Source organism: Aedes albopictus, chromosome 1 (genome assembly GCF_035046485.1).
Source record: "Aedes albopictus strain Foshan chromosome 1, AalbF5, whole genome shotgun sequence".
NCBI lineage: Eukaryota > Metazoa > Arthropoda > Insecta > Diptera > Culicidae > Aedes > Aedes albopictus.
Genome location: NC_085136.1, coordinates 218,934,328 through 218,946,253, shown reverse-complemented (window position 1 = coordinate 218,946,253; position 11,926 = coordinate 218,934,328). Strand labels below are relative to the sequence as shown.

Sequence of the window (11,926 nt, the reverse complement as noted above, 5' to 3'; positions counted from 1 at the left end):
TACGCGCAATCGGTTGTGTGTTGCTCGCTTACTTTGCCGCGCGCTGGAGCTCTCACGCTGTGTCGTATGCACTCTCTCGGTGCTTGTCTCCGTGCTTAGCACTTGGCTTGATACTACGCACGATTGGAAAAATTTCGAATCAAACGACCCATCACTTGTCAACCCTTGACAAGCTTAACAACTTTGACGAAAACACAAACTCTTCAATTAATTTATTAATTGATTTTTTCTGTTTGGAGGCAAGCGCAGTCCAAGCACCGTGCATTACTCCCTGCGCCGTAGAGCTAGTGCTGCGGTTGTCTCTCGCACAATTACGAAAGCGCTCACTCATACGTCTCTTGTCTCTCGGCAAAACGGGAGACGAGCACTTGCGATTGTGTGAAGCACACGCTTTTTTCGCACCGCACGGTGCATGCCGCCAATCCCTGCGACTCCGTGCGCCATCTGTGGCCCGTCTACGCGCGACGAAGTGATGGTCGGCTGTGACGGATGCGCGGAATGGTTCCACATCCGTTGCGTGGGCATCGAGGAGGGCAAACTGCCGAAGAAGTGGTACTGCCAAAGCAAGGCCTGTCAGGAGAAGGCCCAGGAGTACCAGCAGAAGCAGAAGGACGCCAAGAAGCAGGCTCGCACCCGGAAAAACGGCAACGAGTCGGACAAATCCAGCGTCAGCTCTCGCCTAGCTTCGTCTAGCGTGGAAGCGAAGGTGCGAGCGCTAGAGGAGAAACATAAGCGACAGTACGAGGAGATGGAAGCGGAGCTGCTGCTGCAGAAAAAGGAAAGGGAGATGCAGCGTGCGTTCGAGCAGCGAAAGACGGAGTTGGAGCTGCAGATGCGCGCTGAAGAGGAAGAAAAACAAAGGCAATGGCAAGCAGAGATGCTCCGAAAGAAGAAGGAGCAGATTCAGCGGCTGAAGGCGAACCGGGAGTCGTCGTTCGAGATGGAAATGGCGGCGATGGATGAGGAGTTAGCGGAATTTTCGGGTCAAAAGTCGAAGCCGGCGCCGAAAGTAGTCAAGGACGTTTCGCGAGCGGGACCTTCCGGCAAAATCAACAAAAACGTGTTGAAGCTGAGAAAGGCGAACGTGAAGAAGCTAACGCGAGACTACGAGAGCGCAGACGGAGGAGACGAGGACGACGAAAACTCCGACGATTCCGATCTGTCAGCCCAGAGTTCGGATTCTTCCATGGAAGCTAGAGCGAGAAAAAGCGTTCCAAGGAAGACGTGCAAGAAAGTGGGAAGTGTCAGCCAAAACGGGCTGGGGAAGCAGCAGACCGGACCGACGAAGGCCCAGCTGGCCGCGACAACTTACAAACTCCCAAAATTCTCCGGCAAACCAGCGCAATGGCCATTGTTCTACGCGGCCTACAAAGTGTCCAACGATGTCTGCGGCTACATGAACCACGAGAACTTGATGCGACTACAGGAAGCCCTGGAAGGCGACGCCCTCGAGCTAGTGTCTGGGCAGTTGCTACTTCCCGAAACCATTCCACAGGTCACCGAAAAGCTGCGCCGGCACTTCGGCCGCCCGGAACAACTGCTTCAATGCCTGCTGGACAAGGTGAACCGGCTGGAACCCCCGAGGCCGGACAATCTGAGGAGTTTTGTTCCATTCGGAAACACGGTGGAGCAACTCTGCGGCCATCTGGAGGCAGCGGATCTACGGCAACACCTCGTCAACCCGCTGCTGATAAAGTCGTTGGTTGCCAAGCTGCCGGATCGGGAAAAGCGTGAGTGGGTTCATTACCGGCGAGCTCGAGGGGAAACAACGTTGCGAACGCTGACGGATTTCCTGATGGACATCGTGGCAGACGCCTGCGAAGCTAACGTTGACGTGGAGTTCAATCCAACGCCGTCGTCTGAGTCAGATTCCCAATCCGAAGAGGAGAGTTCGAACGAGGCTGGACTATTCTGTCACTGCGAAGCCAGCAGTTCGACCTACAATGCAAGTGAAGAGAGTAAGCTGAAACCGTGCAAGATGTGCCAATCCAAGGATCATCGTCTGCAGCACTGCGCGGATTTCAAGAAGTTGCGGTACGATGAGCGTTTGAAGCTGGTGACGCACGAGAAGTTGTGCCATGTCTGCCTCAACGAGCACGGCGGGCAGTGCAAATTCGGAATCCGTTGCAACATCGGCGATTGCAGAGAGTTCCACAACCCGCTCATGCATCCGGTCGGAAACACGGTCGGGCTGAGTGCACAAATCCGGACAAACTGCACATTCTTGTTTCGGATCGTTCCGGTACAGCTGCACTGCGGAGATAAAACAGTTTCGGTGTTGGCATTCCTGGACGAAGGAGCTTCCGTCACGCTGGTGGAGAAAAAGCTCGCCGACCGTCTGGGCGCGGTCGGAGTACAAGAGCGATTGACCATCCAGTGGACGGGAAACATGTCGAGAGTGGAGGATTCCCGAAGAATAAGCCTTTGGGCGTCGGGAACAGAGGCTGCAGCTGGCGGCAAGATGCTGTTGCACACTGTGCACACGGTGAATAACTTGATGCTGCCGCATCAAAAGCTGGATTCGAAGGAGCTTGCAGCACAGTACAAGTATATGCGAGGGCTGCCCATCGAGTCGTACGATGGACAGCCGCAGTTGCTGATTGGGGCGAACAATATCCACGCGTTTGCACCGATAGAGGCAAAGGTGGGTACGCCCAGGGAACCGATTGCAGTGCGTACCAAACTGGGATGGACTGTGTATGGGCCGCGGCAGACAGCCTCGGCGGCGGCCGGTAACTATTTCGGCTACCATCGGCAGATAACAAACGACGATCTGCCGCCCGAGCTATTCAAGAGCCAATTTTCGTTGGAAGAATCGGAGGTGGCAATTCCACGGGGAAAGAAGAAATGTGTCCTAAAAATACGAGGGCGAACCACCCCACTTGCCGGCGATCACTGTGATACCGAATTGCTGTCGAAAGCTCGCCCAGCACCGAGGAAGTTAGGCGTTCGACACTACAGACCCGGAAGAACCACAACGAACATAGCGATTCTCGTTCCGAACGCAAGAAGACAGGTTGAACAACACAATAGGCGGGATCGAAATCCGAAATCCGCTGGAAGCTCTACGGGGCCTACAAGAGGCGAAGCCAGCCACACCGGCGCATGTGAACCGTGGTATCCTGCAGATGGTGAAGGAAAGATTCCTGGGAGCGATCTGAGATCAAAGTGGGGACCAGCGATCTCGACAAGGCATCGCGGCGAGTTCTTGCCGTATCTGTACAAGGGAAAGCGGTCGACGAGAAGGCTCGTGGCAAGTGGCGCAAAACCGGAGGAAGTCAAAATCGATCAGCGTAAAAAGTGTGGGGTGATGCGCGCGCTCGATGAGGGGCGCAAGTTGCCGGGTGGAATCCTGCCAACGACACTACCGGAGGCGGCTGGCAATGGTTCGACGATCAGCAGCAGATCGAAAAGTGTGATTATTCGTGGTCGACGGGAAATCCCGGAATTCTTGGAGATGGAGCTTGATCGTTGCGGTCATCAAGGTCTCAAACGGACGAGCTCGATAGACCAACGGGAGGACATAGATGGTAAGGTGCAGATACGAGACGTAGTACAGTTTGCGGCGTTAGAAAGTAAGGTAAATCCGGAAATGCCGGATGTTACGGGCTGGGGTGTTGCGACGCCGCTACTAAATAAGATTTTTTGAACCGGCCTAATAATGGATCAGTCTAGCCGTAGCATAACTGCAGCATGACAGTTCGCATGCGTGATAGTAGTGGTAGGTAGAATGAGAAATACGTATATGAGATGTGTGATGCAGTAGAAGGCAAAAGAACCAAAACAATTTCGCCATCGTAAAAACACCCAAGTTAATGCAGTTTGAATTTATTTGGAATTAAATTAAATTGAAGTGCGTTTAATTCAGTTATAAATAGGAGTGCGGTGAAATGCAATATCGGGAAATTATCCGTACCTCGATCAGTAAGTTGAAGCCTGTGAACAAAAATGTAGTTTATTTGCGTTATGCTTACCTGGATTTTTCCCTCCAGCAACCTGTATACCGATAACTGTAGAATCCTGAAACAAGGAAAAGTAGGCCAAAAAGCTACCGCGCGACTAAATCACATTGTAAGTAGATACCAATAGAGATACCATGTGATAGTTAATAGAAGGAGCATAATGCAATTCCAAAATTAGCATCCGTGCGACGAACACCGATTAGGGTAACGGTCCCAAGTATCATCCAACGTGGACGAATCATTCGGAAAGGAATCGTGGTAGAGGAAACCACTTAATTGTGAGTAGTATTAAGATAAGTTATGTAAGAAAAATATTTAATTGTATTGCGTTTAATAAATTGCAGTTTAAGCATCGCTGTAAACAAAACGGCTGCTTTAAAAACCGGTTTCCCTCTCGGGAACACCCCTCCTCTTAGGCTCGAGTGCTTTCTCGGCGGTTTTTGTAACCGACCTCCCCTTCCGGAAGCCGTACTGGTTGCTCGAAAGACCATTTTAGCCCTCGGTGAACCTCAACATTCTATTGAGGATGATCTTTTCGAGCACCTTCCCCGCCGTGTCAATCAAGCATATTGGTCTATATGCCGACGGGTCTCCGGGTGGTTTCCCCGCCTTTGGCAATAGTACCAGGCTCTGCATAGCAGACCTGAACATCTCGGGAGCCTCTGCAATAGCTACTATTAAGGCCAGGTTCGGAACTCCGCCCGGACCTGGGGCCTTACCTACGCTAAGGAACTTAGCTATCCCCGCAAGTTCCACATCGGTGACCCTCTCCTCATCGCCAGCCCCAGTCCCCGGCTGTCCTACGAAAGGAGGCCAAGGACTAGGATCATGACGCGGAAAAAGTCCTCCAATGATCCTCTCCAACATCTCTGGAGATTGCTCTGTAGAAGCCATCACACCTCTCGTCTTGGCCATAACGATCCTGTAGGCGTCACCCCACGGGTTCGTATTGGCACTCTGACAGAGACCCTCAAAGCATGCCTTTTTGCTTGCTCTTATCTCGGTCTTAAGCGCGGCTTTTGCAGCGGCGAACACCACCCGCCGTTCGTTTCGCTCTTCCTCTGATCGTGCTCGCTGCATCCGCCGCCTAGCCCGTAGGCAGGCGCGGCGCAGGTCCGCAATCGCGTCGGTCCACCAGTAAGCCGGTGGCCTCCCATTTCTAGGGTGGACTCGCCTAGGCATGGTCGCATCACACGCACGTGAGAGCACCGCTACCAGCTCGTCGCCATCTAAACCGAATAAGTTTCGCTCACGGCGGAGCGCCTCCCTAAATACCCCTTCGTCGAAGTATGATGTCTTCCACCTGCGAGGGCTTGGCCTTGGCCTAGCCGCCTCTTCTTCTATTCGCTGTCTGCTGTTGTTGTAGTCGATACTGTAGCGAACCGCCAGGTGGGCGCTGTGAGTGTAGCCATCATCTACTCTCCAGTTCGAACTACTTGTTAGGCCAGGACTACAAAAGGTCACGTCAATAATTGACTCCGCTCCGTTTCGACTATAGGTACTCTTGGTACCAACGTTAGCCAAGTCGGCATCTAAGATGGCCAGTGTTTCTAGCAGGATCTGACCCCGCTGGTTCGTGAAGCGGCTTCCCCATTCCACAGCCTAGGCATTAAAGTCACCCGCTATTACCACCTGCCTTCGCCCTGTTAGCACGGTCGTTAAGCGGTCCAGCATTTGCGTGAACCGCTCGATCGGCCACCGCGGAGGCGCATAACAGCTACAGAAGAAGACCCCATTTACTTTGGCGACCACGAAGCCCTCATAGGTAGTAGACATCAACTCCTGCACGGGGTATTTACCCGTCGTCCATATCGCCGCCATTTTCCTGGTCCCATCCGAGGCCCAGTTGCCGTTGCCGGCGGGTTCGGTATGGGTCCGAAATGATGGCGATATCCGTCTCCCACTCAGAAACCGCCTGACAAAGCAGTTGCTGAGCCGCATCACAGTGGTTCAGGTTCAACTGCGTTACCTGCACTGTGATTTGTTGTTCACTGCGGCTTTCTTGAAGGCCGGGCACTCTGGACCACCCATCGGATGTCTGTTTTTCGAGGATTTCCCGGTACAGATCATGCAGATGGGCGGACTCGTGCAGCTTTGGGCCTTATGACCTTCAGCGTCGCATCGCCTACACATTTTGCGCCTGTCGGGGCCTTTGCAGTCCCACGATATGTGTCCTGGTTCCAGACACCTGAAGCAAACCTCTGGTGGCTCGTGGAATGTCAGGTGACATACACACCAGCCCACCTTTATATTCCCAACTTCAACGGACTGTTTAACATCCGCCACAGGTAGCTAAACCAAAGCTATCTGTGTCCCTGCTGGCCCTCTCCGTAGCTTAACGGCTGCGGCGGCCACCTGCACATCGCACTGTTGCCGCAGTGCCGTGACGAGCTCTTCCACATCGGTGATCTCGTCAATGTCTTTGACCTTCAGAGCCGCCTCATGTGTCAGAGCCCTCACCTGCACGCCCTCACCAAGGACCTCTTCTGCCAGCCTCTTATAGGCGGCGCCCTTGTGTTCCTTCTGGCGCTTCAGCTCCAGGATCATCTCGCCCGTACGAGTACGTCTAATACTGCGTACGTCGGCTCCAAGACCCTCAAGCTTGGCGTCGCTTCGCATCGTCTTCAAGACGTCCGAGTACTTAGACTGTTCCGTCTTGATGACGATAGCGTCGCCTTTCTCGCGCCTGGCACCTGCCCTCCTACGCCTTGGCTTGGCGTCCTGCACTTCAACCTGCGGATTCGCCTTCTTCCTCTTCTGCTCTACCTTTGTCCAAGGAGGGTCCTCTCCTTGGATCGCTCTGCTATGTGGCTACTGAGGGCCCACCAGTGGTCGCAGCCCCTTGTTCCCATCGTTCCGGGACGGGCCGGCCTTTTCAGGCCCACCCTTCCCAGCTTTCCTGGAACCCTGGCTGGGGTCCGACTTTCCGGCATTATTACCGACTTTATGGGTTATTATACGCCTGGCTTTGCGGGCGCCGCCAGACAGCTCCTCACCTGACGGCTGCCTCGCCCGCTTCTGCGAATGCTTGTCACGTTTGTCACGAGCATTCGCTTCCACACTCTTCGGACTACCTGCGAAGGAGAAGGCCTCCGTTTGTGTAAACTTCGACGCATTCTCCTTTGCGGGTTCCGCCGCTGCAGCAGTCAGCAACGCGACCGCGTGCTCCTGCTTGGCCTCATCGACAGACACTCTAAGTCGAAGCAAGGCCGTTTTCAGGTCCTTGCTTATATTCGACTTAGTTGTCGCAAAGTCGATGATTTTGCCAAGCTGCTGCTCAGCTACCTCTAATGCGGGCCGGCCTTTTCCTACTTATTGGCTGATGGCCCTCAGCAACCACGCTCCGTCCATGACCTCCACCGGCTGGCTTGCCGTGGAGTGGACAGGAGCTCCCACGCTTGAGCTACGTAAGTAGCTTCTAGCACCTGACTCCTCACTTCTCCTTGTCGGAGACCTCAACAACCCGCTTCTTGCGAAGGGGTTGATCGCACCACTACTTCCACCTATGTTTTGACTTTTCGAATTTTTGCTCATATTTGATTCCCACGAGTTGCACGGGAAAGAATGTCCACCACGCCAGAGCCCTGCATTAACGCGGTAAGGGACAGCTTACTGTGGGGGGTGCCCAGGTACCCCACAGGCTCCGTTAAAGATCGAGCATCTTTTTCACCCCCTCGATCACTCATTCCTCGGCACGGGTCGCTTGACACCTTGAATTGGGGTTAGTAGTCCTATTCTTAGCCGGCAACTACGCGGCTGACTCGCAAGCCGGGGGGGTGCGTCAGGCCCCAGGACTTCCGTCCCTGCTGCCCCGACACCAATAGTATCATTTGAAGTGAACGTGCCAGACTAGGGGTACAATGTATGTAGTGTCTGATAAAATAGGCTTTTAGAATTATTTCAGTGTATAACCCTTGGTATAACCTCTCTGAAGAAGGCCCAAACTAAGGGCCGAAACGTCGGATGTAATAGAATCACCCCGCTCACAATTTATCCGGACCGAAAAGCCAATTGTAGAGGGATAAATTTTACCAATCAGTCGGTCGTTTCCACAATTAGCTTTCTTATTGAGATTTTCAGTCTAGGCTGGTTCTTCTCATTATCGTGCCGCTGGTTCTTCTCATATCGTAGCCGCGATAATTTGGGAACCTCTGGTGTGTGGGATCCAGCACCAAGGTTGCAATTTGTGCCCTATCAGCACAAATTGCTAGATATTTCAGAAAATTGTGCTGAAACTCAGCCACTTGTATTGCTGAATGCATTCAGCATGGCAAAAACCAGCCAAATTTGCTGGTTCGCAGTCAATCTTTTGGTCAATTCAGTTACAACGGTTACAACCCAGGATCAAAAAAAAAAAAAAAAAAACGAGTATTGTCTGAATTTTTCGAATTTTCGACCACATAGTTTGTCGACTTCATAGCCGATGCCGCTGCAGCGGCCGAGCGTCGCATCCGTTGCTTCACACAAGCTCCGACAGTGTGAAATGTCAAAGTAGTAAACAAAAACAGCATCCATCCGCAGGCAAAATAGACATTCTACGTTGGCTTGTGCTTTGGAGTGGGCGTGCTATTTTGGATACGTGTGCTAAACGCAGTGTTTTAACAAAAGAAAACCCCCGAAAAGAAGTGAAATTGTGTTTTTGAAAGAAGGAAGGAATAGTGTATCAGAAGAAATAAAGATCTGAAGAAAAATATCAGTGGAAAGTGCGGAAAACCAGTGTGAAGCGATAGGACGCTGCTGCCTCGAGGCGGCCATATTGTTTTAGGAGGAGAAAAAAAAAATAGTGCTGTAAGGAGGTTAGGTGCAATATGGAGGAACCGGATGATTCCGAAATGGGAGCTGTGGGTGGCTCCATACCGAATGATATCGGACATCGGAGCAATGCTGCGATGGATGACTCCAGGATTGAAGCAAGAAGCACACAGAAAACAAACGAGAGGAAATGGGAAAACATCATCTACACGTGTGCTGATGCGGCTCCATACCGAGTCTATGTGGAACTCAAGGGCAACAACAAAGCTGCAAAGATAAACAAATACTCCGTTGGCGCTGCGCTGCGGGAAATCGAAGGAATCCGCGGCCATATCATAGATATGAAGTACGTGGGACGCTACAAGGTAATGGTGATTATCAACAACTTCATAAAAGCTAATCTGCTGGTCGAGAAGATCAACCTGCAAAGTGCAACCTACAAAGCGTATGTTCCTAGTCACCTGGTGTCGATGACCGGAGTAATTCCTGGAGTACCCATTGACCTTACCGATGATGAGATCCGTGATGGACTGGAATCCGAGTTCCCAGTCCTGCGAGTAAGTCGACTACACCGTTTTGCAAACAACGACAGGATTCCATTGGCGCGAATCAGTGTAACTTTTCGTACGACGCAACTACCGGACAGGGTCAAACTGTTTGACTGCCCAGCGAAAGTTTTGCCGTTTGTGAGGAAGGTGGACCTATGCGAAAAATGCTTGCGGTACGGCCACCGCACAGCTAATTGTAGGGGAACGCGCCGCTGCCAAAACTGCAGTGACCAACACGAGGATAGCCACGATTATGAGATGTGCGAAAAGCCAGTGAAATGCGCCGGCTGCAAATCAACGAAACACGCAACAACAGAGAGTACATGTCCAGAAAGGAAAAGGCAGCAAAACATCAACGAACTACGAGCAAAAAGAAATCTCACATACATTGAAGCGCGTGAACAGATACCTATGTTGAGCCAAAACCCGTTCGAACTTCTGTCGAATCTGCAGGAGTTCCCGAGTCTAGCGGAAACGGTTGAAGCAAATGTTGGCAATCTGAAGAAGCAATGGGATCAAACTAACATACCGCGAGAAGCCATCCAACCGGCAGTTAAGTTGTGGAAGCCGAAGGATACGAACAAGGAAAAGAACAAGAAGAGGGGGACTAAACGACCAAAGGCAAACGGCGATTCTGAAGCAGAGGAATCTGCAAAAGAGGAGTGCGCCAGGAAAACTAGGGAGCCAGCAAACAACGGGGTTTGTTTGAACAACCCCCACAAAACGACTGAAAAGGACATCGAACAAATCATCAAGGAGGTTACGGAAAAGACCACCCACAACGTTAACCTGCGTTTCCAGGAGCAAGTGATGAAATTCTACTCGTTGTGCATCGAGCAGGACCTACCAACCGGAGTAAAAGAGAAGATTAAAGATATTTCGAGGCAATGCTTCGATCTATCGAAAACCATTGTATAATCGCCTTCAACCGACAAAATACAGAACTAAAGATCATACAATGCAATATACAAAGCCTGAAGAGTAACAAATCTGAATTACAAAGAGTACTGGCAGCAGATAGCTACGATGTAGCTCTGTTGTCTGAGACTTGGACACAAACAGAACAGGAAAGCACGTCAAAATACCGAATTTCAGGATATCATCAAGTATACGACTCCCGCTATGACAATTATGGCGGCGCAGCACTATTGCTAAAAAACAGCTATAACTACTTCCCAATTACACTACCTGCGGTATCGGATTATACACAGGTAGTAGCGATAAGGATAGCAACAGTAGACCTTGTAGTGACATCGATATACGTAAGTCCATCGATTCCGAATGCAACATTCGAAGAGGACATAGAAAAAATATTCGACTCCCTTCGATCGTTCAGGAAGATCGTCATTGGAGGCGATTTGAATGCTCACCACTACGCGTGGGGCAACGAAACGACCGACAAAAGAGGTGAGCTCTTAATGAATGCGATCAACGGCAGCAATCTGCTCCTGTTGAATGATGGGACTCGTACGTTCGTACCAGTGCAGTTAAACCATAGGGCGACAGCAATTGATGTAACCATATGTACACCAACAATATACATGGATCTTACTTGGAGAGTGCTAGAGTTCGGTATCGGCAGTCATCATCTGGCGGTCGAGACAGTAGTCTACACGGATGTGCCAAGACAAAATGTGCATTATGTGTATGATAAGAAGGCGATTAATGAAGACATGGCCAAGCTCGATGGGGAAGACATACAGAATGTCAAGGATTTGCTCAAAACCGCAAAAATGGTGAGCAAGCGACACAGAAGGAAGGATAAAAAGACTCCGAAGTTTTGGTGGTCCGATGATGTGGACAAGGCATGGAGGGAGAAAACCGAAGCTCGTCGGGAGTTCAATAGAACATCGAACGAAAGGACACTGCTTAACTTCAAAAAGAAAGCTGCCATTTTCCAGAGGGCAAAACGACAGGAAATCGCTAAAAAGCTGGAGGAGTTTCCCAACGAGGTGAACCCGTTCACCACATCGAAGGAACTGTGGACAAAAATTGGACGCTTGACAGGAAAAAGAAGTTTTCGCAAGGAAAACAACTTGATGTGGGAGGAGAGAGAGATCGCGGAAGAGTTCATGGATCTACATTTCGGAAAACCGGACTGTCGACCAGAAGAAAGTTATGGTGTCGCAGCGAATTATGATTTGCTAGACATGGAAACTTGGCAACGCATACTCACCAGGAAGAAGAAACATACGGCTCCGGGAGAGGACCGTATAACGTATGAAATGCTGAGGCAGCTCAGTCCAGCGGCTGCATCCAATATCATAGCGGATGTGAACAATATGTGGAAGCATGGTTTCGTGGTAGAGCCGATGAAGATCATAAAGGTGGTGCCGATTCCAAAACCGGGAAAGGATCAACATAATGTATCCGGTAAACGCCCCATATCATTGGTGCCGACGTTGACAAAGGTTGCCAACACAGCGGTACTAGAAAAACTCCAAAATTTCATCGAAGAACACGACATACTGCCGGGAACATCCTTTGGCTTCAGAAAAGGCATGTCCACGAATACATGTCTTTCGTACGTGGTAAACTGCATCAAGAAAAACAAGAGAGATGGCTTCGTTACAGCATTAATCTGTATCGATTTGTCGAACGCTTTTAACGCGATAAAAACCGACAAATTAGAAGAAATTCTATGTTCCTACCTGGTTCCGAATG

General features: G+C 50.8%; 1 protein-coding gene across 1 annotated transcript; it reads left to right on the top strand.

The window, feature by feature from the left end:
* The first annotated feature begins 430 nt into the window (after positions 1 to 430).
* Positions 431 to 4,186, top strand: LOC134286753 (uncharacterized). Its single transcript, XM_062848422.1, has 2 exons — positions 431 to 3,924; positions 3,993 to 4,186. The coding sequence occupies exon 1, from the start codon at positions 473 to 475 to the stop codon at positions 3,647 to 3,649; it is 3,177 nt and encodes a 1,058-aa protein (XP_062704406.1). The 5' UTR covers positions 431 to 472; the 3' UTR covers positions 3,650 to 3,924; positions 3,993 to 4,186.
* The last annotated feature ends 7,740 nt before the right edge of the window (positions 4,187 to 11,926 follow it).